The following is a 27,187-nucleotide window of genomic DNA, read 5'->3' as shown; positions in this document are numbered from 1 at the left end:
AAAACACTCGTTTGTCGAACATAAAGGGGTTAACGAATTTGCTGTTACTCTGATGCCGCCGGGCACGATTATAAGCATTTTACGTTCTACATAAAACAACATTGACAAAGTTGGGTAAAGTTGCAGATGCGTGTATTTGTACGTTGCAAATAGACAGTCATTTAAAGAGGTTATGTTATTACTAGCGGAAGCTTGCGGTTCCGGACGCGACCTTTGGGAAATTCATCCCGTATCCGGATAGAAAGTAGCCTAAGGCTCCCTCGATAAGTAGGCTATTTACAAGAATAGAACTTAAAAATGTGTTAGTAAAAATTAGCGCGTTCAAGATAACAAACACACTCTTCAGCTTCGAATAGAAAAAAGACCAGCAGCTACTTGACATGTTTCCTTGTAAGGTTCGGACTGTCTGTTTACAGAGAAAGAGTCTTGAACTTCAACAGCACTGATATGCACATTGCACCCAGTAACCTACTGTAGATAAAATACTAATTTTGTAAAATATCGAGGCAAAAAAAGTATATTGAAGTACATTTTTAGTTACTTACGAAGTCGCATCTACTCATGTCTACTCTATGACATTATTTAACGATGATTGCTCCAATCTTTTGTTACCACGTTATACAAAGTTATTGTAGTTGGTAACGACACCTACCTATTATTGGATACTAGCTGTTTACCTCGGTTTCACTTGCTGAACCTGCTTCCTACCCAGGCGAAAGCATATAGGTATGTAGCTTTTAATTTTGCTCAGTCTGCTCAGCGTGAAGGATAAACATACAAACTAGCAGATTTATTATTATTAATGGAATATTTTTTGCACGAAGCTGTTGTGTAAAGATTGCTCTCATCATGTATGAAAATGATGTTATTATATTGTAAGAGTTTATAAGCAGCTTGCTGCAAAATTGAGATGTATTTCTACCTGCTGATTTACTTACAGTAACTGGCTGTTTAAACCTATCTTTATAAGGTAAAGTTAACAAGGTTTCTTACCTTTAAGGCTCCAATACAATTGAAATTTGAAGCTTATGTAGACAAGGTTGTCGGAGGTTGATAATTCAATATACTCAGTTCTAATTATAAAATGTAACCTTAATTATTACAATTTAAGGCTGTTTTTGTTAAGTAAATCATCAAGTTGAGTCTCTTATTAATAATATTGCAAGTTTTTCCTACCAATTTTTTTCTTAAGATGAAAAACATTAGATACGTAAATACTGTAAATATAGTGAAAATATGCTCTTGTTCTGGCTCTGTTAATAATGAGGTGCACATTTTAAAATATAGTGATTTCCTAAACACTAATTCCTTATACAATAAACTTCTTCAAAACAAACCCCTCGATATAAACTTAAAAAGAAATTCAATACATCCACAGTTCCTGAATAAAGACTTCACAATATACACAGGCATATTTTTTTTCGTTTTAAACTTAGAAATGCCTCTTGGCAGCGTAGTGCGGCGTATAGTAAAACCAATTTTTGTCAAGACACGCTGAGTTATCAAGCGCTTGCGACTAGTGTGACCATGCTTCTATAAGATTTAGGATAAAATAAGTATTTAAGTTGCTACATATTGGAGAAAAACATGTCCGTCCTCTAATGATTTTTTCTGACGGTTCAACAAATGAACTGATTTTCATGCGGTATAGTAATTATTATGAGGAATCTTTAGGTGTATAATTTAACTCATGTGCGTCGTAGGTCCTTAACATTTTACACACACGAGAAAATAAATTGTTGACCGACTTCCATCCGACTTCCGACGGTAGACATAGTCATTTTTCACATTAGTTTCTAACAGTAATCCAAAATTCACAAAACAATTAAAAGTAAAATAGAAACAAAACAAAGACACAGTTCCTAATTCAAAGCAAAGTTCTAAATTGCCAGTTCTCAGTAAAACGTTAATTAGATTGCTTTAAAACGAAAACTCATACGTCACAAACACATTACGTCACAAACAAAAGATTGTACGGAAGACGAATATTTGTTCTCTTTGAGACAAAGCCCTGGAGATCCTCTGTTTTAACCTTGGAACAATTAACCAACAGGATAAGTCATTGCCGAACTTTGTCCTGCCGAACGTACCTACTATAATAACACGTGTGTGTGTCAAGTATAGGTATGCTTGTGCTTGTAAATTTTGTCATGTGCGTACAAAACTACATGATCAAAAATGTATGGGCGAGCTGTCACTATATATTATATTTGTAATGAAGTTATTTGTGAGGCAATGCACATCGCCCTCCATGTGTAAACCTCTGGTAGACCTCCTCGCATAGAGAATTGTTGTCATGGCAGTTCCTGTTGGTTAACATCCTAGGGCTTTTAACGTTAGAAACACTATCCAACACAGACTTATATTTTATGTAATTACAAGTCTTTGTCTGTAGCTCTGTTTGTCCGTAATGTCGCGTTTTGTGGGGCGTTTGGGAATATGTTCCGAAATCTAAATTGTATGCTTTTAGTGTTTTTATTTGACTACTTAGGTATCTTGTTGTTTTGTGAAAACACAGAGTAGTTTAAACGGGTTTCGATCAGAAAGCTCTTGTTTGAAAATGCATAATTAATTAACTAGCTTTTCTCTGTCGTTCCACCCACATCAAAGTATCTTATTTACTTTTACAGGTGGTAATACTAAATTATCCGGTTCAGTAGTTTTGATATGAAAGAGGGACATATACCTAAATAGACGTACATACGACAATATACAAGAATGTTTCAGTTTGAGCACGTATTTTTTTCAATAATAAAGTGTCTTGACATAAGCTCTTAAAAAAAATTCTAGCATTCTAATCGAACTTTTAGGTTCTCGTGAGGACACAACGATTATCACGTGAATTGATAAAAGCAAAACATGCTTAAGATAATTTTTCATATTTCAAATTAAGTATTTGAAAATTCAATTTTAATTTAGAACTAGGTCTTAAATGATTATTATTATACGTAATTTATTAAAGCCACGTAAGCTTAATCCGTCGTTACTGATAAGTCGTAAGCAGATCACAGAAATATAATCTTCTAGATCTTTACAAAGCTTATAGTTAGGTACTAGGATTAATGATAATACCTACTAAATTATTAGTGAATTCGCAGATACTAAACGTCTTTATTAGATTAAGTTAGTCATTCACTGACTTAATTATGATGACTTAATAATCGACTAAGGTTACCATAGATTAGTCAGAAGTAGTGCATTTCGATTTTCAGCAAGATATTAAAAATGATGTAATAAATAGTTCCCTATGGTTTCTCTACTCTATCTCGCACCTAGACAAAACGCATGTAACATATGCCGTTTCTCTGGTTCCAAATTATTTGTCTTAGTATCATACGTTTTGAAAAAGTATATTTGGCGTTACAGCGCGACAGATAGTTACTCTAGCATTTTGATATGAGTAAGAATTGCTGTCTGTTCAAGCTATAACTTATAAGACATAATTTTGTTATTTTACTCTATACTTAAAGACAAGTCTCCCAAAATTCCCCAAGCCATACTCACCATACTAAAGGCAGCGTTATAGAGTTTTATGTTAGAGCGCGCGCCAAGGAATGCCATGCTCATTACAGCAGGAATGCCGACCGGTTACCGGGAATCTGCTGCATGTGTGCAATGTCGATACCGTGCAGCTTGCATGCTTATACCTGTGGCAGTGTTAGGCTGCGATTTCTTGGTGGTGATAAAGACAGAAACACGACAGTAGAAAATTCCTTGTGGAATTTAGACACCATTGTATCATTTTTTTGTAGATACATGAAGTTTAAACGAATAAATAAGTTTTGTTATAAGTATGTAAGTACGTACTTACCTTAGGTGTGCAGGGCTCCAGAAAAATACTTCCTTTTTGTTTCGACCAGAGCGGGAGGAGTCATCCGATTAATTCCCACCTGCTAAAAACCGGTAAGCATTACATAGGTAGGTACAACGAATTTTTATAGTATTCTTCAAAATTTTGATTAAGTAGTTTACATATTAATAAAAAAACGCTTTAAAAAGTATATTAGTAATTTTAAACTCTCTCTAAAATGCAACAAAGAACCAACATTTGCGTAAAAGCATCCCAAAAGCAATTTGGACATAGTACACACTAGTTGTGCTTTGTATATTTTATTCAGACTCCGGACTAAAGTGTTGAGAGGCACTATGAATTATTAACGAAAGCAGCGTAGTGTGTGCGTGCACAGCAAGATTCACCATTGTATTTTATTCTTTGTTCTTTTTTTTTAAGGAACAAATGGATATGTTCAGCATAGCAAATATGTTTAAGACTAGGTGTTGCTATTGATATTACCCGCGTCAATAGGGAAGAACTTCCCGTAAACTCATTAAAAAAAATTTGAAAGTACACGAAGCTGAAAAAATGAGTGCTTAATCAACAGAAGTTATTCACATTCCAGCTTCATTTGCCCAAATATAAAATTCATAACTCAGTCTCACTGTAAACCAAATCACACACTTTTAATACGAACGAAAACAAAATGGAAATAAAAACACAAAAATTGTATTTCGAGTGCTCTTTCGGAACCAGTTAAAATATTATTACTTCGAAATAGTTAACTGAAAATCAGGCGTTTCGCAATGGTCGGAATGAGCTCGAAATAAGGTGAAATTCAATAAAAATCTGTAAGCTTTGCTCCGGCAGCAGTGTTGGGATACCGCGGGATATTGGACCGCGGGATTCGTTAATACCGGGATAAAAGCTGGATAAATATTTGTTATGAGAAGCGTGATATATCGCAAATACTTACACGTTCTCTATATGCTTTTGGGATTATGGTGAATGGTTTTATAGACTGGGATTTTCTTTTTAACCAACAGACATTAACCAAACAATTGACTTTTAACTAGAGATATTAAGTAGTCTTAGCTTTGGTATGGGATGTAGAAAAAACCCTACCCAGTCATGGCAAAATCCGCATATTTATTTTTATTTCTATTCCTAATCCAAAACAATACATACCTTTCAACAATTTAAAATCAACTGAACAAAATCCCGTAACTGGAATTCCCGGGCTACTTCCCCTTCACTGGGTGCGACGCTTACATAATTTATGCTCTCTATTAGCTCGCTTGCTATCGCTTCGCTTAGCTTCGTTGCGATATAAATGCACATTTCCGACAAAATTGTTGCTTTCATTATTTTGTACGGGATTGGCAGTCAGTAAATAGCGGGAATTTCGGGTAAATAGCTGGCTTCAAAAGTAAATACTTTTTGCTGCATTTCAGTGTAATGGACTTTTGAATACTGTTGATACTTATAGCGTTTCAATATCAAAATGAAAAATATTTTTGATGTAAAAGATATTTTTTGTACAAGGTGAGAGATAATAAAAATCATACCGTCTTACCACAAAAACTTTTAAACGTCAGTTTATGCCTTGTCTAAAAAAATGTCAAATTATGACGTTGACATATGGTTCATTTTGCAGCCAAAATTTTATTAGACAACTGTAAAACAGGGTTTAAAGTTTTTGTAGTAAGGCCCCTAATGTTTAAATCAACTTTTTATCCAAAATTAGTTAACGTCTATTTATTTTTTACTTTTGGCCAAAAGTTAAATGGTAGCGTAACACCAAACAATTGTCAATTTCATAGCTAACCCAATTTCATCAACACGTAGTGTAATTAGCCACAAAATATATAAAAAACTAGAATGAAAATGAACACTTGTTGATGGCCTGTTTAGCCGACGGCTACAAAGACAGGCGCTAATGACCAACTAAATCTAAACAACGGTGTACTGACAATTTTACAGCCATTTTAGTGTCCAATTTTGTCATTTATGACCGAAATGTATTTAGATTTTGGATATTCGTGGACATTTTACGTTGGTACATGCAAATTATATTTATTGCAGACAGCGTTTTCATGCATGACTTTGTCGCGCGTATTTGAGCGACAGAAAAGAATTGACAACTACTAGTACTACGAACGTCGCGCGACCAAAAATCTGCTAGAAGTGCCGTTAGGTTGTTTTTAAGAATAATAATTATAGTCGGAAGTAAACCAGGGTCGTTCCATACTATAAGCAGTTCTCGTCAAATAACTTCTCCGTTCCGAAGTTGCTTACTTCACATTTCACGCTAGTCAAAATGTAGGGTAAAGGCGGGATAGATGCCGCAGTGGGATAGATGCCCCATTTTTAAAAAACCTAACTTCCCATGCTCGCGATTAAGAAACAACGGTTTAACTAGAAGCCACAAGCACCCCGCACCTAAATTAGCCACGCACCATCGAGGGGTAAGGTCGCGTTTCGCTCGTGTGTGAATTCATCTCCGCGGCGAACTTACAGCAAGCGTAAAATTTTTAAAGGTGAGTATTTGCTGTTGTATAACTTTATAAGTAGATATTAATTCCATCAAATTTTTAATTACGTATGTATATTGTTTCATGAAGTATACATTTTGATGTAAATAGTTGCTCTATTGTATTTATTTATTTAAAAAAATACTAGGGCATCTAACCCTGTCAAAAAGGATAGTTGCCCTGATTTTTTACGGTATAGGTGCCCCTAGGGGCATCTATCCCTCCACACACCACGTGTACCCTGAATGTATTATAAGTGCTTTGAATATATATTTTTTTATGTTTTTCATGTGTTTATATATAGGTATTTACACTTTTTATTGATTACGAATGATTTACAGTTCAAACAGTGAAGATGAAGACAATTCACCTTAGAACAAAGTTAAGGAATAGAAAACTAAAGGTTTGCCGGTGAAGAAGACTAAAAGAGATGGACAGAATGAGCTTAAAGATACAAATAAAAATAACTGCATAGAATGCTTTGAAAACTATGAACAAACAAAGTCTAAATCCGACTGGATTCAATGTGTTATGTGTCAGTGCTGGTTACATGAAACCTGTACACTTTTTAGAAATTTTTGCTCGAGATGTAGAAAACTTAAAGCACTGTCCGGTTAAATATTATAATGCTAAGTATATTGTGTTATTTTAGTTTTTAAGAAACAATGATTTTTATGATTTTGCATGTTGAAACTGAATAATTAATATTTTATAATAAGGATTTAAAATATAAAATACATTATTTTTGTTGAATAAATGCTTTTATAATTTTATTGTGTTAATTTTAATTAATCTGATAATGAATATAAAAATATTTTAAAAACTGCAAAATACTTTTCATTTCAAATAAATTAAAGTCAAAAAATATATAAATATTATTAATATAATATACTTAAACAGTATGAAGGGCATCTATCCCGTACCGGAGGCATCTATCCTCGCTAGTATTTTCAAGGTGGGGCAACTATCCATAGGGGTAGGCACCTATCCCCAAAAATTGAGGTCTACAAAAAACTAAAATCTGCAAAACGTGTAGTATATAGGTCCAAAAAGACAAATCACAAATAAACATAAAGGATTAAACTAGTTACATTCATAGGTGTTATTAATGTAGAACCAATATTTATTAAATTATAAGCATATTTCAAAAAGTGGGGCATCTATCCCGCCTTTACCCTATGAACACTAAATATAAAAACTAATACGCATGCCCAAGGCGTCAAATGGCTCCAGTAATACCCAACTACATAGGTATGTTCTTGGTCATAAAACGTAGAAAACACAAGCTAGATTTTCTTTGATATTTCCATTCGTACTGTAATCCATTTAGATCGGTCGCTATGATTAGTTTTAGTACAAATATCTCAGATTGTCAAATGTTTATTTTTAGAATCCTATCTCTGGAACAATGCCCTTGAACAATGGGAAAGTTATGTTCACTTGATGTCTTTAGGGAATTAATTAAGGTGAAAGGAAATTACACGGTTCCTGTACTTTAATATACCTTCTGGTATGCTCAGGCACGTATTTTACCAATAATTGAACAATACGTCATTAGTACACAACTACCTACTTTACATGCAAAATAACGGTGAAATTTTAAGAACTGAGCGTAAAAATGTAAATACAAGCAAAACGCGAAAGTTAGACAAAAGAACATAATAATTATTTCCTCACATGTAAATTAGTCACAGAAAGGAAAACTCGACACAGTTTCCTTTAAGTTATGGAAACAATGAACAAACTTTCTTCGAGAAAAGAATTTACGAATGCCACACACCCGACCAATACTTATTTATTAACGGGAACGCAAACCGCACAGTTCGGTGCTCGGGAAAACTGTAAAATATATTTTTAACACGCCAAAAGTTGTTCAACTCAAACATTTCATATTTACCCGCACAGTTTATTATAAAACTTCTCGATATCAATTTTGTTGCTCCATAATTTTGTATTACAAAAACGACTGTCAACTGTCAGAATTTAGGAGCACAGATTAAACAAATTTTAAATTAAATACAGATTAAATATAGAATTGTAGTCGTTCAGCCGTCAAAATGTTGAAGAAAGTTATCGTCGTTTTATCGTTGTTGGTGTGTTGTTATTGTTTGGAAAATAACGAACAATTACCGGAGGAGGCGAGAGCTAAGAAAAAGAAAGGATCTTTAAGGCTTTTGGGTGAGTAGTTCATTTAATTGGAGTGTTTTTACAACCGAAAAAATCAAAGGGATCTTTTGTCGTCCTAACATCGTCTGGAATTTACGACGCTGTTCATTGGGACATAAAATACGAACGTAAATCATACTTCTATGTTCTTACTAAAGGAAAGGTAGCAAAAGGAATAAAATATCTGTGCAAATGAAAGAAGGGATCAAGTAAAGTAATTTAATGCACTGCAGCAAAGAACTGAATAACTTTTCTGTTTACTGAATTTTCTATTTTATTTTATGCGTTTCTTGTCGACTATCAAGTCGGTAACAGATTCATAAATGTATGTGTAATATTAAAATGCTTTTAGTTAAATCTATTTCAGTGAAAGTGTAACGTAGCTTACAATCTAATCTTCAGTTATCGTGAAATTAATTTGTGTAACTGTTCAATAAGGAATAAGTGGTAGGTTTAATCAAGATTAACTTAGATCCCACCCTACGAGATTACTCGGAATTGATACAATTTCCGTAATGGAAACTAACTACGTTTCGGTTGACGTTTCGTCTCGTCAAAACAATTTATTGACGGTTTGTCTCACAAATGTAGCTTACAGACAAAATGCGATTGAATTTTCTGAGCAATAAGACAGAAATTCTGTCAGCAAATCATTTTGGCTGGAGAAAAATATTAGCCCTGTTAGTTTTTTGTAGTAAAAATATTTCAAAATGAAAAAATACTTTACACTAGTAATATTATAAAGATAAAAGATTTGATTGTTTCTATGAATAGGCTCCGAAACTATAGGAACGATAAAAAAAAAAACATATACTCGGAAGCTAGATTATCCCTAGTGAATATAGGCTCTATTTTATCGGGATACGGAAAGAACTTCTCCGGGGAAACCGCGGAAAAACAGCTAGTTATAAATATCTTACAATTTATAGAAGACACTATTATGAAATACTTCCTGACGGAGCAAATTAAATAAAACTGTTAAGCAATTTGCGGACCGCCAAAGATTTACTTTGGTCTCGACAATTTAATTACGAGCTAATTTATTTATTTTCTAGAAAACTGGAACAAAACCGACGTCCCTTCTCTAGAAGCATTCTATTGAAATATTACTTAGAAATGTTTTATAAGCATAATTTTCTTTTCGCGGTTGATGTTTATAATTCCTGGTAAAATGCATCTACCTTCAAACTGGGTCGTGTCTTAAAAAATATATATACAATGAACAAAATAAAATACCTTTATATACCTTTCCTAGACATCCCATATACTTTATTTTTATTACACTGTTAATTTATCTTATACGTGTTTATTTTTCTTTTATAGCAATCCTCGCACTAGTAGTCCTATCAAAGCTAGCAGTAATCAAGGTGGCCTCATTCTTCTTCCTCGTGGCCTTCTTCCAGAAGATGTTCTACGCCGGAGGCCTACTCCTCAGCTACTACATGAAGAACCAGTCTTCTCCATCCGCTCCCACCATGATGTACGGGCCTCCTCAGGAGTATAATACCGTGGGGTACAGCTATGAACCGGCTGATCATGAGCCCTTCCAAGCTCCAGAGTCTTTACCCAGCATTGCAGATGTCAGTAATGGGATTAGTTGGTTGTTTAATAAGAACCAGTAGAAGTAAAGATAAAAAATTGACGATTAGGATAGTTGTAATCCTTACTAAATCTGCATGTCTGTCCGTCAGGCATTTGTGCTATAACTTCTAATACGAATTTAATGTTTGGTACATTAAAATCTACTATATTATAGTCTAAAACCTGAGAAAGAACCTAAATAGCTACATTTTAACACTCCGGAAAGAAATATCTTTGATTTTTTGGATATTTTACATAACATTGTCCTAACTATGTGCCATAATCATGCTTAGGTAATATTATGAAGGTTTACCTTTGTATATTAAAACCTTTTAAAACACGAACCTCTTATATTGTTAAAATGTAGTAAAATTCACATAATGTGCCATATCATAATTGTTGTAAAGTTACAGGGCAAACTGAAAATAATACGTGTATTCGTCTGTAGTTCACAAAACTGTACGTTTTAAACTATTGCTAGTCAGTTTGAAATACTTTTCAATCTGTTTTACTTTTTAACTTGCATGTACCTTTTAAGTGTAACCTAGTTTAGTTACTTAATTTATGTTAACTTATTTCATTTCACCTATTAAATTATTTATTTATTTGCAGTCAAGGTTTTATTTCGAGAATCACCTGTGTAAGTTCGTAGTAACGATCAATGATAATGATCATCTACCTAGCCTTTTTCTATCTGCTTTCCCTCAACCCAGTTACCAGATCAACTCGACAAATATTTTTTTAAAAAAGCTAGTCTTAAACAGTCATTTTATTTAAATATATAAATAAATGAATGCCCTAAGACTCCTGAAACTTTAAGAGCGCTATTACAAAATCGAATCGCTCAGGTTTAGGTAAATTAGACGATAGCCGGCAGCACTTGCGCGCGTGTGCGTCTAGTGAAATACGCAACGCACACCTGCGGACCGCCACGCGGCACAAACAAACTTGAGACTTTGCCACTTTTATTTTCGAAATAGTTTATTGGTTTTATAGTTTATGAAATATTATTTGTACCGATGAATTTTATAACCTAGAATAGCTCGATTGAGTTACAATAAACAAAATCGTTTACAATTTTTAAATTATTTAATCGACAACCAAACTTTTCACCATGTTTATCAATTAGGTATAAGTAATTGATTTATAAAAAAACTAAAATCTATAATTCGTCTTCCATGTATTGTATCTTCATTTTCCTGCAACAATAAAAACTAGGAATGTAAATAGTTTATTAAAACAAATATGTCTATTGCGAGTGACAAAAAATACTTACCATATTTGTACTGGTATCCGATTGAGTCTGATAATCTGAATTAAATATGCTTTCATTATCCTGCAAGAATCAAAGATATCCAATAATATTATTATGCAACAGCGAAACTAACGACGATGACATTTACGTACATATTTCTATATAACCAACATCAAAAAAAGAGAACCCAATCTATAACATTTTCGCATTAGAATATCATGGGCTAATACTTATGTATATTACATTTCAATCAGATCATTATAACTAATAAATAAAATAAAAACTCACTAGTATCAAAACGTGTTAGATGCGTAGGTTGCGCTATATTTTTCGAACTCCGGCGAGTTTACGCGGCGCAACAGCGAGCGATACGTCCCTCCTCGGTAAGCGCCTGGCGCTGACTAAAGTTGAACACCGCGCGTCACAAGATTTATATTGATTTTTGCATTGCAAACAAAAATTATTTTAAAATATTGTTTTACTTTTAAATAGACCAATTTTTTTTTTCAAGCTTTATAACAATACCACCTTAATTATTAAATATGTTTTATTTGAATATGGATTATACTTTCATAGATAAAAAATATAGTTTTGTACGGAAAATTGTCAGTAACTCTCAGTTTTATAGAATTATTTTTGGTGTATTACTGTATGAATTGTAATAAATTGGTGTAAGCAAGCACAAGTACAAGATATAGTTGTATCTTGAACATTTTTATAAATGGTTAAATTGCTATATCCTCGTAGTACTGAAGCATCAAAAGATTCCCAAAAGCAACATTTTATGAAACATCCTTTGCAGAGACAAAGATTTTACTGATGTACGTGGACAAATTAAAATATTTATTGAAAACAGACCCAAGATAAATGATCAAACTTTCTTAATCTTATTTTTGTTTTTTTTTTGTGACTATATCCAAAGCATAATGACGCATCAAAACTCGTATAAAACTCGAAAATTTGTGATAGCCCTCTTAACACCATGCTATCAACCACTAGAAAACATTTAGAGCAACTACTACCTACCGCACTCGAAAACCAGGTGAGATAATATGATAAAAGCGTGTTTATGAATCCCTCGAGAAACATGCACACTGCATTATACCCTCGAGATGCATAAAAACTACTCCACAAACTAACTAGTATGAATAAAAGCGAGCTAACGAATACCACGCGAAATTAGGCTAATTTTAACATAAATATTAAAGTTGTTTTGTAGAAAACTTTTGTCTGGTATTGTTATGATGATTCCTTGTAATTTGGGTAATATTATGTAATTTGTGTGCATGATTTCGTTAAATTATCAGGTTAGCCTTTTCCTAACTATCTTGGAGTCTGGTGAAAACCAGTGTCCTACATAGAACGACAAATGATTTGACTTCCCCAAGCCAGTTACCTGGGCATCCTGACCTTCTGGCTTCTGACTAACCGAAGGACTTCGAAAGGCATTTAACTGATAGCTCCTTTTTATCTCGCTTTCCGAACCACTTAAGAACTATTCATGCCAAAATGGTAATCTTCACCCATCGTCGCTTAACCTTATGATCGATCAATCTTTGCTCATGATATTTAGCCACGAGCTCCATCAAAATATTTGAATTAACAAAGGCAAAAATTATTGAAATGACTACATAGAACTTTTCCGGAATTAGATCAGAAATTCTCTCCTTCTTCTTCTTCTTTCGTGTCGATGACATGTCTTATAGTAAGACTACACTTTGTCAGAAATTCTCTTCTGAAAACAAATAATTTAAATTCCAAAATAATTTTACATTCCTACCAGTTCAGAGAATATGAGGCATAATATTATCTAATTTCGCTATAAAAGGCAGTTAATGTCATCAGCAGCATAACGTAAACAGTTATGTGCCTGAATTAGAACTGTAAGTGCGAAACTATGTGTAAACGACTTCCGCGCACACTCAATATCTATTGTGTCATTTTGTATAAATATCCAAAGATTCAACTGTTGCGGAATGGTATTTTATTCTGTACCTAAAATTATTTTATACCTATATTTTTCATGATTATTTATACATTATTTTGATTTTCCTATGAATTACATAGCGCATTCAGATAATAGTAGCCTTTTGTACATTTTTTCCTTAATTAAGGTACATGGCTGTGTAAAATTCAAATAATTTATTAAATTGGCCCAGAGTTCCTGAAATTATCACGTTCAAGCAAGCAAACAAAAACTATTCAGCTTTATAAAATAAGTATCTATAAATTTTATTAAGCTCTTAAGGATCTATTTGATATAATTTAATGACAAACTTCTTGCACAAAAAATACAAAAAACACAGCAACAGTAATTGCACTTTGCAACATCAAATCAATTACTTCTTTCTTTCTCTTCTTAAAACCTTTTAAAATAATATGGGAAGCAGCCATTTGCGAAGTTTGCTTTACTCTCAAAAGAATATTGCGGATGGTCTTCAACAGATTTAAAGTTTCTCGATGGTCATAACTTGGCCGTATTTGAGTCTCTACGAACCAGCTATCGGAATAAGCACTTTTAAGTTTTATTGAACGGAGCGTTGGAAATTATTCCTAGTTTATTTATTATGTTCGGTTAAGTAAATGGAGTGTTGTAGTTTTAATACTCTTTAGTAGTACTTAATGGTTCTTGTTATTATTTCTTTTTGTGGTAAAAAGTAAATTTTATTATTTGATTGAGTGACCTACTTTTGCCATGTGAATCAATATTAGAATGCGTGAATGCATATGCATAATGTCTGGTGACCTGAATTTAATATTCAAAAAGTCAAAAAATAATTTTTATCTTACTGTAATCAATTTAACTGTTTTACTGTGAAACGTGTATGGACGACCTCGATGGCGCAATGGTCACCATGCCGGACTGCCGAACCTGAGGTCCCGGGTTCCCGGTTCGGCCGAAATGTTAAAATAATTAGATTAAAGTCATTATTACATAATATAAAAAATCCTTATCCACCATTTTGGAATCTAAGCTAAATACATGTAACAGCGAAACATCGACACATCGGGCGTCCGCAATGACGCTAACCGGCTCTTTATGCGCTGAACAATGGCTTTCATTGTTATCATGGAGAATATCGGGATATACGGGATTATTCTCCACTGGCTTAGTTGTGTTTTGATATGGGTAAAGTTAGGCGGGAGTTTAACAGGCATTTAATAGCTAGTTTTAAAGGTACCTTCTAGCTACGTGGAGTTTTTGAACTTGGGATTTTGCAATGTCTTGTAAAATAGCATTAGGCATATCGCCCCTGTGATATCCTAATCGTTTAAAAAACTATAAATATGAGGCAGAAAAAAAAACCGAAATCCGAGCAATCATTTTGGCAGTACCTAGATTCATACCGAATGAACTACTTTATTTTATTGTGATTGCACTTATCACAGCTAATATTACTAAAAGAGTACCTACTTTCCATACACGGAACTTGCGTGGTCCTTTTGATACATATCTAAGTTCTACTATTCCTTAGAAAGACAGTCAGTTTACTAGGCTAGTAGTTGTACTAGGAAGTACATTATGTATGTACAAGTGCATCAAACTCGTCACTGCGTGGACGTCTCATTAGTATGCACATACATTTTCATAAGCATGGGCTATTGTTTACATAGGATAAAGCTGAGGAGGTGGCCCAGTACGTAAAGACAGTAGTTCTAGTTCGAAAAAGACATTAGATATATTTTGTAGGATTGAATCGAAAAATAACCTTCAAAAATATTCTTCCAACCCTGGTTTTGATATTAGAGCGAATTTTATAAAACTGTGCCACATTTAACTTGTCCTCAAAATTAATTAAAAAACAGAACAAAAGTGGTACACGCTCACAATGTTGCAAAAGCAGAAAAAACATTATAACTCAGAAAATTCCCTGCCTACAAAAGCTTTTCTCAAAATAGAAAATAACCAAGTTGGAAATAAGAACCTTCATTGTGAACTTACCTTTAAGAATTATTCTTAAAAAATAATTACACTTAGTTAATTAAAAACAGCGTTATTTGTCCTACTGCATTTAATTCCTGCTGTGTGCTTAGATGAGCAGTTTTTACATCATTAAGCCCTCGCGGCGGCGGTGCAAGAAAAACTAACAGTCACGTGGTTTGCATACACCTTGTGGTGACCAGTAGTTGAGCATTATTTTGTGATAGGCAATATTTTTCCCGAAACTGGTGGGACCATGCACTAATTATAGGGCTCCTTGATTGTTCGCTTGAACGCGCTAAATTCAGGAGCTACTGGACCGAAAAAAACCATTGGACTGCCTCTTTACTGCTGAATCGTTTAGGCTAATTTCTATCAGAATTTATTTATTTGTTTTTTTTTTTTACGTAAAATCATTGTATTTCACGGATGCATATATTTTTTGTAAAGGACTGGAAAAGTTGTCTTTAAGCTCAAAGCTCAAAATCATGTGAGCAAATAAATGATTTGTTTTTTTTATTCGTCAATACCAAATTCAGCTAGTATCAAGCAATAGTTTATATGACTAATGAGAAAATGGTATAATCCGAAAATAAATGATGAATGATGGTCACCATCTAGTAGTAGAAATGGCTCGATAAATTAACCGTCCAGCCAGTGTTTTACTAAGAAGCGGTAAGCAAAACAAAGCTGCTACTTGCCGTGGAAACATACAGGTGTCTCAAATAGGCGGCTACGCTATAATTTTTATAGTTTAATGCTTTTAAAAAGAACAACAGTATCTAAAAAATAAACGAGAAGTGCTGATTTATAAACCTAATTTGAATAAACGTTTTTGAGTTTGAGTTTAAAAGAAATATTGAAAAAGCATTTGTACAAACAGAAAAAAATATTTTCAATGACACGTAAATAGTATTTTTTTAAAGAATTCAATTAGCTTGACTTCTACGTAGATGTTCTGTATTAAATTTGTTTAATACTGGGCTACTCTTAGTCAAGGTATTCTGTTTACCCAACCACGCCGGGAGGAGGGATTTTTTTCTCCTAATCCAAACGCAGCTGTCCCGCTCTTTTCGTATATTTTCAAACTGTAACAAGTAAACAAAAGTGTATGTATTTAAAGTTCTTATGCGGCCAGTTAAGTTTCTAAGTTAAAATTACTATGTAATTAAGTTTTGTGTTAAGTTTCATAAGTTGTAAGAGTGTACTTTAATTAATTTGGTTTGCATGTACTAAAACGATAATAAACTTTTGTTTACTCGTTGTTAATCTGTTTTCTTTGACTTCAAAGATCGCGGTTATAAGTTATCTTTCTTCTTTCTGTAAGTACAAATAAATTAGTCCTTAGCTAAATCCCGAATAATCATTCCAACTTAAAATCGACATAAAAAGTCACCCATCCACAAAATGACCGCGTGAAGCCAAAAATACAGAGTTACCTCGGCCCCGGTACATAAAGGACTTGAGAAGGAACATGGTGGGTTTTAGTCAGTAAGAGTCTGACCTCATCACGCTGCACCCACAGAGGGAGGGGTCATCTGATGATTTCCTACCAAAACAAGGCAGCAATGCTCATTAATTTAATTTTGTGTTTAAGTAAATTGTTCTTCATTCTTTATTGTATTGTTCTTTCAATGCGGTTCATATGTCCTAAGATGCCTCTGGTTGCAATCTGTCTCGGCGTTCGTTCCACGTTTTTCATAAAATGAACCCAATTACTTGCTGAACACGTATCACACAGACTTGAGGGAATTTCTAGGAATTATTGTCATTTGGTTTCTTGGGTTCTGTACCTACTTTATAGCGTTTTGATTTTTATGAGGGTTGTGTTCGAATTTAAAAAAAGTTTTTTGTTAGATATTGAGATACAATGCATTATACTATTCGCTTGTTGCCATGATTACATACTATTAATACGTTATAAAATTGTGCTGCAAATCATCTTTGAATGTATCTTCAGATTCTAAGATTAATGTCACACATAGTGCCTAAAACTTTTTTTTGAATAGTCTCATTAATGGCATGTATATTAGGTAATTTAATCAAAAGAGGGTCACATCAATTGAAGTTAAAAATCAAAGTCACGTATAAGCATTTAGTTAAATAAATAAATCAGCCACCTGGCGAGTTGCCAAGTTAACGCAATTAACGAACGAATCTCTCACTTACATCAATTAAGGTCGATTAAATTAAATCTATGTTTAAAGATTTTTCATGATACTTTTTCATGTTAAACCTTTATTAATACATGCCATATTAATTACAGATACATTGCAGACTTCATTCTCAACATATTGCGTGATACTCAGCATAAATCGTTTGATATAATAAAATCACTTGTAAATAAGATAATTTTGCTTTAAATTTATTATATGTAAAAGTAAAAAAATACCATTACAAAACAAAAAATCTTTCAAAAGTCACCGACGTGTACAGCTGTAAAACCTGCTTTAAACTACTTTATTAATGAACCGCTTTTCAAGTAGTTTATCTCTTCAGTCTCACAACTTCAGCAAAGAACTGCTACAAAGGTATCTTAATCGCATTTCAAGCGGATCTCTGAAACGAGACAAAGCTTTGCAGAATCGCTCTAATATACTTAAATAATAAGCGAGCTTGTTACAATTAGGTTTCTCTTGAATACCTTAGTACTTTATGTTTTAAGACTGGTTAAATATAAATCATTCAATGGCATTCGGGATTTTTAAATTCGAATAATGCAGGAGTAATGAATTTTCTATTAGCCCGTTGTATGTAAAAGAAAGCGTTCCTTACCATAGAAAATAAGTCGGACAAATCATGCATAGAATAGAAGAGAAGATATATTAATTTATGGCTTATTATTTCTCTAGCTGCTACATGCTGATTGATTGATTTGGAAGTGGTAAGTTATCATGCCGCAGAAAACTTCAAAAAGCTTAATGTATTAAAAAATACTTTCTGTGAAAATACACAAACAGTTTATACATTTGCAGTTAACTGTTAATCCCCAGTTGTGTATAATGAACCTGAAGAAAAAAGCCTTTTTTTTTTGTCGCTGGGCTAAAAATGCTATTACGCATCCCCTTCCCGTCGGGGGACGAGAGAGGGGTATGTGGGACTCCCCGGTAAAGACGTTCCCGGTATACCCACTAAAAAGGCCCAGCGGCACTCCGACCTCGCCTGAGTGGAGGGGGTCTGGGAATCTATGGCGTCCAGTCCCCCTCCGGCGATTGCCCGCCTCACGGCAGGCCCCTCATGCCTCCCCCCAGTGAGGAGGGGTCCCTATGATGGCCGGAGCACAAGGGGCGATCCTTGTAATGCAGGCGGTGGCACCCCCGCGCCTGTCGCCCGCTGATCACCCCCCAGGGCGGATGGGGACGGGCGTTGTGTTCGCCGTCTTCCACCCCTTCTTCGTCTGCGGTGCGGCGCCGCGAGAGGGTCGCTCTCCCGCACGCGCTCCGCTGACTCCTTCTGTGTCATGACGTCCTCACAGAAGGAGGCCACCGCTTCCCATGCCTCCTCACTTCGCAGCATGGCAGAAATCACGCTGGGGAGCGAGAGGTCGTCCCCGACTACTGCCACCAGGGTGCGGCGGGGTTCAGTCCATGATGGGCACACCTCGAGTGTGTGCTCTGCCGTATCCACCTCGGCTTCGCAGTGATGGCATTGTGGAGTCTCCTCCCTCCCAATCCGGTGCAGGTACGATCCGAAGCAGCCATGCCCGGACAGCACCTGCACCAGACGCATCGAGAGGCACCCATGCCGCCGATCGAGCCAGCCGTTCAGGACAGGCCCGATGGCATCCAACGTCCGGCGACCGAATGTTGCCGAGGCAAGATCTTCGGCCCAGTGGCCAGTTATTGCCTCCCTCGCTTCCTCCCGAACTTCTTCCCGTTCTATTGGGTCCGGGTGCCTGTCTAATGCCCTCTGCGCCGCCTTCCAGTCGTACACTCTGGCGAGCACCCAAGCCTCGAGCTCCCAAGGAGGGGTTCCCGCCAGAACGCACGCCGCCGCAAAGCTCACTGTACGGTAAGCCCTCGCCACCCGCTGCGCAATGACCCTCTGTGGCCTTCGGATGGCGGCGGCGTTTCTCCGTCTGCACAGTGAGTCTGCCCAGATTGGGGCCCCATACAGGGCCATACTCTTGAGTATGCCGGCGTATAGACGACGGCATTGGTCGCCGGGCCTCCCGATGTTTGGGAGGAGCCATGAGAGGGCGCCCGCGGTCTTCATTAAGCGCGTCGACAACCCGCTGAAGTGGGCGCTGAAGTGCCACTTGCTGTCGAGGACTATGCCCAGATATTTCATCTGGGGCTGCACCCCAATGCGGACACCCTCCACATGGATATGAGCGTCGGGCGGTTGGTGCTGCCGAGGCCCGTGGAAGAACACGGCTTCGGTCTTTTGCAGCGCCACCGTCAGCCCTAGGCGGGAGATTCTGTCCACCACTAGTGAACCGCCCGCCGAGGCCAAGCTGGCCGCCTCTGCAAAACTTCTCCCCCGGGCAGTCAGAAGGGTGTCGTCTGCATAGCAGATGACAGACGTGCCACGGGGGAGGTTTTCCCGCAAGAGCCAGTCGAATCCGATGTTCCACAGGAGTGGCCCCAGAACAGAGCCCTGTGGGACACCGGACTCGACGCCGTAACGTCGGAGCTGGCCCGTCTTGTCCACAAGGAGGACTGTGCGGTCCCTCAGGTAGTCCGCCAAAAGTCCCCGCAAATACAGAGGCACCCCATGGAAGCGGAGGGCCTCCAGTATGGTGGAGTGGGGAATAGAGTTGAAGGCGTTGGCTATGTCGAATGACACAGCCAACAGTCCATCCCCCGCATCCATCGCCTCCTTCACCTGAGTCTTGAGTCGGGATAGTGCATCAACTGTCGAACGCTCAGCTCGAAAACCGAACTGGGCGTCCGACAGATCTGGGCCGATTGTACTCAAATGCCTGTTGATTCGGGCGGCGAGGATCCTCTCGAACATTTTACCGACTTCATCCAGTAAAACGATGGGTCGGTATGCCGATGGGGAGTCCGCCGGCCGCCCTTCCTTACGAAGAAGGCACAATTGGCCCTCCTTCCATGGCTTCGGGAACCTCTCAGACGTGAGGCACTCACTGAAGAGGTCCCGAAACCTTTCTTCCATCTGGGAGGTGGCGATGGCTATCACCTTTGCGGGGACGCCGTCCGGACCTGGGGCCGTCTTTTTCCCCCTGAGGCAGGAAGCTGCCCTTTCTATTTCGTTCTCCGTAACCAGCGGGACCTCCTCGGATGACGGAGCTGCACCCGCGGAGCCTCATCACTGGTGGTGTGAAGTTGTCCCTGCGTGGAAACAGGGACTGGACCACCCCATCCAGCAAAGATGGCTCGAGGGTTTCGGCAACGGGGGGACCGTACGGGCGCAGTTTGTTGCATGCGGCCTTGTACGGCCTCCCAAAGGGGTCAATGTCCAAACCTTCAAACATTTCCGCCCTCGCGCGATCCTGGGCTGTGCCCATTCGCGCCGTCAGTGTCGATTTAGCCTCTATGTAGGCTGCATAGAGGCGGTCCTCGTTGTCGAGGTCGCGAAGGCGCCGCCGCCGGCTTCTTGAGTAGGCCCGCCTGGCTGCCACACAGGCGGCCCGTAGATCCCCCAATTCCTCTGACCACCAATAAAAGGCACGTCTAGGTGGCGGACGATGAGACGAGGCATGCTAGAGTTGCACACCTCGGTCAGGGATACCCTTAACTGGACCGCTGTGGCGTCCACATCACGGACTCCGACAGAAGGGAAAAGCCAGTCCTGGACGAACGCCGCCTCTACGGCGGCCTCCCTATCTAGGCGAGAGAGCGCCCACCGTGGGAAGTGCGACCGACCCTCCTGGGTCCCCTGGGAGCCCGGGGTGGAAACATCAAACCGCACGTATCGGTGGTCGGACAGCGTCTCCACCAGCTCCACCCGCCAGTCCACTACACAGGCCGCCAAAGAAGGGGATGCAAAGGCGAGGTCCACGATGGAGCCCCCCTGCCGCCGCACGCAGGTGTGTACTGTTCCTCTATTCAGGAGGGACAGACCGGATGACACGGACCAGGTTTCAACCTCTCGTCCTCGGGCATTGGTGGTCGGGTTACCCCATATTATCGACTTGGCGTTAAAGTCGCCCAAGACCAACACCCGGTGCTGTACCATTCCGCCTGCCACCCTGGCGAGGACCTGTAGAAAGTTCTCGAAGTCCGTGAGAGGGCGGTTTGGTGAGAAATACACCCCTATAAGGGCTATGTCACCCCACGCAGCGGCCACGTATCCCGGTCCCCTCTCTAAGAGCGAGAGGGGAGGAGAGTCCGTGGAAGATCGCGCCATCAATGCAACCGAGCCGTTGTCGTCTCCCAGCCAGCTGCCAGGGACAGAGTACGGCTCGGCGATAACCGCCACGTCCACCAACCACTCTGCAAAGGTTTGGACCAGCAGGCTCTGGGCTGCTCTGCAGTGGTTGATGTTCGCTTGAAGAACACGTCGTCTTTGTCCAGCCATCAGTCGGTGTTCATAGCACTACCCTCGGTGGCCGGCACTGGAACTGGAGTTACAGTGGCAGCGGCAGCGGCAGGCCGCACCGGCGCCTGCGGTTTGCCCTTCTTTAGTGGCGGTCGGCATTCCCTGCCCGCCATCACGTGGTTGGCTGGACGACCACTGGCAGCGCATACTGCGCAATGCGTGGTGGCAGCATCGCAGGTGGCCACCCTGTGCCCCTCTTTCCCGCAGCGGAAGCATAGTTCCCCACGATCGGCAGTGGACGGGCAGAGAGGCCGGGTGTGCCCGATGCCGAGGCACTTGAAACAGCGCATCGGCGCATCCTCGAGCACTCGGACCCCACCCGAGCTAAGTCCGACCGGGAGGCGACCCTTAGCCAGGACCGCCTTGGCAACTACGACCGGGCACTCTACTCTCGTAGTGCCCATGCCCCTGCGGCCAGGTCTAATGGCTCGGGCCTTGATAGATTCGACGGTGCAACCCCCCGCTGCCGCAACCGCTGCCACCACCTCCTCTTGCGTGACTGAGTCGTCGAGGTCGGACACCTCAAGAGTCACACTCTTGACGGCTCTCACGACCTTGGCCGTGTCCGAGATAGCCTCTCGAAGCTTCGTCGCGAAGAGGTCCGCCTTGGTGCCGCGTTGAGCCCCCGAGAACTGGAAGATTCGGGCCCCTGTTTGGGTCTTCCGGCACGTGACTCTGCCAGCCCCTAGTTCAGCAGGTTCGACATTTGTACGAGCCCGCCGTAACACGGACTCATATGTCTCCCCTCGTTCCGCTGCCTCTGAGGTCAGTGTGACCACGACGGCTGCAGTTCTTGGAGGAGGAGCGAGCTTCCTCCTCTTGTCCGCTAGAGCTGCAGGCTTGACTGCAGGGGGCTCAGGAGCCGACCTTTTCCCTTTCTGCTTCCTTTTTACCACCTTAATCCAAGGCTGGTTGGAAGGGGTGGTGGAGGGCAGCAGTACGTCTTCCCTCACCGGTTCGGGAGGGAACGTCTGAGTAGTCGGGACCGGTGACGTCTTCTTGCCCTTGGTGGTCTTTAGCACCTGGAGCTCCGCCTGGGCTGGAGCCGTTGAGGGCCCCGGTGCGATGGGCATCCGTCCGGGTGCCTTATCCGCCGCGAGTGGAGGGCGAAGCCGCGTCTCCGGCAGGAGCCGGTCTTCAATGCCGGCGAAACAGGCTCTGGTGAAGGCCCTCTCCTCCATAACGACCTTGCGGATAATATCCTCAAGGATGGAGGAGGGAGGCAACGGTGTTGGACCTTCTGACGTCCCCTCTTGCCGAGTCGTGGGCGCGGCAACACGCGCGTGCAGCGCAGACACCTCTTTCTGCAGGCGATCCACCTTCGCCTGCAGTTGCCGCGTCTCCTCGGTGGTGGTGCGCTGCGCCAGTTCTTTAATAATGCCGAGCAAGCTCGCTGCCCGGCATTTCAGGGCCTTCTGTAAGGTCCCCTTCAAGTTGGAGGACTTGGAGGCCACCTCGAGGATCTCCATCTGATCCTCCAGGGCCATGCGCTCCATTTCCTCCACTGTGTAGTCCGCGTAGAGGACATTAGAGGCGCCGTGGCTGGCCTTGGCTCGGCTTCTTCGCGCCGGCTGTTCCTCCAAGTCGGCTTGTAAAACCGCCCGCTTCGCCGGCTTCTCAGCTGCGTCTGAAGAGCCTCCGGAGCCCCGCTTGAGGAAGGCCCTCTTCCTGGTCTGGCGGGTTGCAACGCCGCTCGTGCCACTCATTTGTGACTCCGTGTCGGACAAATCGGTGGACACGACGTCACTATCTCGCATGAGACTAGCCGCGGATGGTGCGCGGCTGGTCTCTGATGCCGAAACATCTCGAGCCATGGTTTGGCCCTGAGAAGGGCCTTTGGTTTGGCCCTGAGAAGGGCCTTTGGTTTGGCCCTGAGAAGGGCCTTTTGGGAGACAGCGCCCGGAGGCGGCCCTCGGCAGACGTGGCATTGCCACCGACAATTTCGAAACACAAGACTTTATCGTTTCGACGCACAGCGTTCGTTAGCCGCCGGCCTGCCACTCCGTTACGGTGGTCAGGCGCGGCGTTGCCCAGGGGTCACTACGTGGAAGTCAAGCCTGTCGGTAAATCCGGTCAGAAAAACCACTGATCTTAAGTGCCTGTATGTTTAACGCTCATTGAACAGAAGTATCATCAACATGATCTCTCAAAGATAAGCAGGCTTCCAAAAACTTCAAGTGACATCCCTAAAAAAGCCATCAATTACTCTAGTATTATGGGATTTCAGTTTTTTGGTCGAGAGTATCCAAACGCGCTATAGATGGCGAGAGCAAGCGCTCGTGTCAGTCATTAATAAAAAGATATATCGGCACGGACGCCATGCTTGCGGTTTTTATAGAAAACCACACTTTTTTGTTTTTGACGTGACAAATTGTTCCAATCGTTAGTGTTTTGTTAGGTTAGCTTCCTCCATTGTTTTTACATGTAACGGAAAAATAAAAACATTTTTGAAAATGTTACCTCATTTAGCCAATTGTAAATGTTTAATCATGTAAATAACATACCATGCTATATAGAGAAAGATTATAGAGAGAAGTAGAAGTCAAGAAGACGCTTATAACTAAAATTATTTTACATTTCCAATTTGGATTTGGCTACCGCAAACTTTACCTACAACGTGACCAGTGACCGAGAAGGAGCTCACGGAATTCCTGAAAAATGGGCGTTCGGAAATTTGCTCGTGACTAAAATCGAGTTTCCTTACACTTGGCGCAAAATCTTAAAAAGTTCTCATTTATAAAATTCTTGATTTCCGCCACCAACGGACGTAACTATCCAAATATATTAAAAGTTAATCTCGTATTCCAAAAAAGTTTTCCTTCGTCGTAAAATTTCACTTTGCTCCAGATTTTTAGGAATAGTTCCCAAAGATTTGATTACTGATAGGCTTCATTATGTTTAGTAGCATCTGGCAGACTACCAAAAGCTGGTAAAAAGTTTAATTTCTTTCGCTTCGTAACAAAATCTTGTCTGTTCAGTCAGACGTTTTCATTAACGTAAAAAAAGCTGGAACTTTTATCTGAAAATAGCTGTATTGGCTATCAGAGTAAGTTGTAGCTTCGAGTTATATAAATTATCATTACGACTACAATAGTCAGTTAATTTCTCATTGACTTTAAAACCAATAGATAATGAAAACGTGCAATATTTAATCTCGAAAACTAAACGCAAACGTTTCACGTTTTCAGCAAGTAAATACCTACCCCATGTCTAAGGTTTCGTTAGGTTGCCTAACTTTGTAGGCAAAGTGAAATAGTGAGTACTAGAATGCTAGGCTAGGCATATGAGTTAGTATTCTAGTTATTTACTCCTTTTAGTATTCGTTTTGTGGTTTCTAAATCTAAAACGCTACGTTAACGCTAACGTTGAAATCTTCCACAACCTTACGTAAAATTAAGCATTTTTTGATACAGATTATAAGACGCATAGTTTAAAGTAAGAGCATTTTAGAGTTCCCGGCTATAAATCGTGCTATTAGTAAGTAGTCAAACGTTTGCAATATAAAAAGGCTACAAAAAATAAATAAGTAGTTAATCATCATCCTGCCATTTCATAGATACAGTTTCTATTCCAACGAGAAATGAAAATAACACTCAATCCAAAGCTAGTTAATGTAGAGCACTTAACATGGCCTATATTCTATAGTAACCATAGCCTACCTAAAAGTAAATGGCAAAAGTGCGTGCTAAAAATAGGGCTGTCACTCAAACCCTAGGATCCAATATTATGGGTGATCGGTCAGGACTCGACGACCATCCGATGACAAATTGTAGGCAGGCGGCGGGCCCATCTAATCTGTCGTATTTCATAGTGAAAATCATATATTTTCGTCTTCTGCCTGCCACTGAAATGTGGATCTATGATGATATGAAGATGATTTGCTATTTGAAACTTTATGTAGTGGAAGCTGAGTTTTTAAAGTACATTTTGTTGTACTTATGTAGTTGGTATTTCAGAATCACGGAATACAGTAAAAAATGCAATAATTATTATAGTTACATAAAGTAAAATAAAAACTAAAGTTATACAATTCATAATAGTTTGCCACTAAACTAAACATATTGGATATGTTTCAATGTAACGAATTTACATACGAACCTACACCCAGAGCATCACATTTCAGTCCAATATTCCGGATTCCTAACTATCATTACGTATTCCTATTGTAACAAGAGAATTTCCAAACTTCGTCTCTATCAAATTTCCAAAAAAGGAAACTTAATTTCAGAATGAACGAGTAAATTATTTCCCGGAAAATCGGACTTCGAAGTCTCACTTAGTTTAAAGTTACGACTTAAAAAGTCACCAAAACTTGTCGGGAGTTGGCCAGCAAAATTGGAAAATTAGTGAGTTAAAATTGCGATAGTTTTCAAGTAAGATACAGAGAGGAGCGGTACATTGTTAAGCACTAATTTATTAAATTATGTTCATCTATTTTCCGCTTAACATTATTTTACTCGATATTTTTTCATACAAAAGAACATATTCTTCATTTGACGATAGCCAATTTTACAGTCTGACTCTCCTATCCGCTGCGCGCTGTAGGGGTAATTTGATAGTACCCCAAAATCTTTCAAAAGGCTTATCTTCCTGAAATCACAATGTCGCTTAATCAAGGCGACATTAGTCATCAGAGTGTGTCGCCATTTATATAGTTTACTTAATTACCCCCCGACTAGTCCGATCGTCAAATGAAACACGCATTATATATCTACTCTCGCTAATATTGCTCGAGGGATGGGCTGGTCAAGTATCGATATAATTATATCGATGAAGACTTATGATGTCGATATGTCTGGTGTGCTAAGCTATAGTATAAGCTATGGGATGGTAGTAAATACATAAGATTGATAACACAATCACTGTGTTACATAATAGAATTTCTCTCCCCTCTCTTAATTCTGTCATTAAAATCAATTGTGCCAAATTCGGGGACTTCATTCTCTTGTACCAAAAGTTTAGAAATAAATTCGTTTATCTATCGATATTCAGCGCACCACTAACCCATATCGTTAGACTCATAAACGCGAACGGCTCATTATTTCCATATTTAACGATGATTGCACACAAGAATGGAGCAATTTCACAATATTACCACCATTCTAAATTAGAGTTTACGTCGAAAAACTTGGGCTTTCAACCGACTTCGGAATTGGTCCTTGAATGAAGTCGTTAAAAGGATGGGAAGCGATTATGTATCGATTATCTGTTATGGCGTATGGTTAGTGAATCGTTATCGTTTTACTATTATGGAGTAATCGTAGAGGAATTGGAAGTTAAAGTTCATTGTACTGCGGGTATTTGAAACATCTTGTAGGAATATTTAGTACTCATTTTGTAGGTTTTTTTTTTTATTTGAAGTTGCGGATTAAATTGTAATTTATCATACTTAAAATACTTGCGGTTTCCTATCGGAGCCTTGTCAAAATGTCTGTAAAAGGCTGGCT

The 27,187-nt window shown here is 39.3% G+C and overlaps 2 protein-coding genes and 1 long non-coding RNA gene across 3 annotated transcripts; 1 reads left to right on the top strand and 2 right to left on the bottom strand.

The window, feature by feature from the left end:
• The first annotated feature begins 7,890 nt into the window (after positions 1-7,890).
• LOC126053645 (uncharacterized) lies at positions 7,891-10,637 on the top strand. The gene is made up of 2 exons (XM_049836215.2): positions 7,891-8,487; positions 9,799-10,637. Exons 1-2 carry the CDS (start codon positions 8,367-8,369, stop codon positions 10,095-10,097), a joined length of 420 nt encoding a protein of 139 aa, XP_049692172.2. The 5' UTR covers positions 7,891-8,366; the 3' UTR covers positions 10,098-10,637.
• Positions 10,638-10,870: 233 nt separating this feature from the next.
• Positions 10,871-11,846, bottom strand: LOC135119225 (uncharacterized). The gene is made up of 3 exons (XR_010278060.1): positions 11,600-11,846; positions 11,333-11,392; positions 10,871-11,255 (listed from the first exon to the last, which is right to left on the bottom strand). It is a non-coding gene; the product is annotated as an uncharacterized LOC135119225 (long non-coding RNA).
• An 8,886-nt stretch (positions 11,847-20,732) lies between these two features.
• LOC135119189 (uncharacterized) lies at positions 20,733-21,719 on the bottom strand. Its single transcript, XM_064043169.1, has one exon. The coding sequence runs from the start codon at positions 21,717-21,719 to the stop codon at positions 20,733-20,735; it is 987 nt and encodes a 328-aa protein (XP_063899239.1).
• Between the last annotated feature and the right edge of the window lie 5,468 nt (positions 21,720-27,187).

This window comes from Helicoverpa armigera, chromosome 3 (genome assembly GCF_030705265.1).
Source record: "Helicoverpa armigera isolate CAAS_96S chromosome 3, ASM3070526v1, whole genome shotgun sequence".
NCBI lineage: Eukaryota > Metazoa > Arthropoda > Insecta > Lepidoptera > Noctuidae > Helicoverpa > Helicoverpa armigera.
The sequence above is the reverse complement of the archived record's forward strand: the minus strand, read 5'-3'. Positions and strand labels throughout refer to the sequence as shown.

What these genes read in the sequence shown, in the direction of transcription:
- LOC126053645 (XM_049836215.2), top strand. Translation starts at nt 8,367, where the DNA reads ATGTTGAAGAAAGTTATCGTCGTTTTATCGTTGTTGGTGTGTTGTTAT. An exon ending in AGGATCTTTAAGGCTTTTGG is followed by an intron (nt 8,488 to 9,798) that starts GTGAGTAGTTCA and finishes TTTCTTTTATAG; the next exon opens with CAATCCTCGCACTAGTAGTC.
- LOC135119189 (XM_064043169.1), bottom strand. Translation starts at nt 21,719, where the DNA reads ATGGCTGGACAAAGACGACGTGTTCTTCAAGCGAACATCAACCACTGC.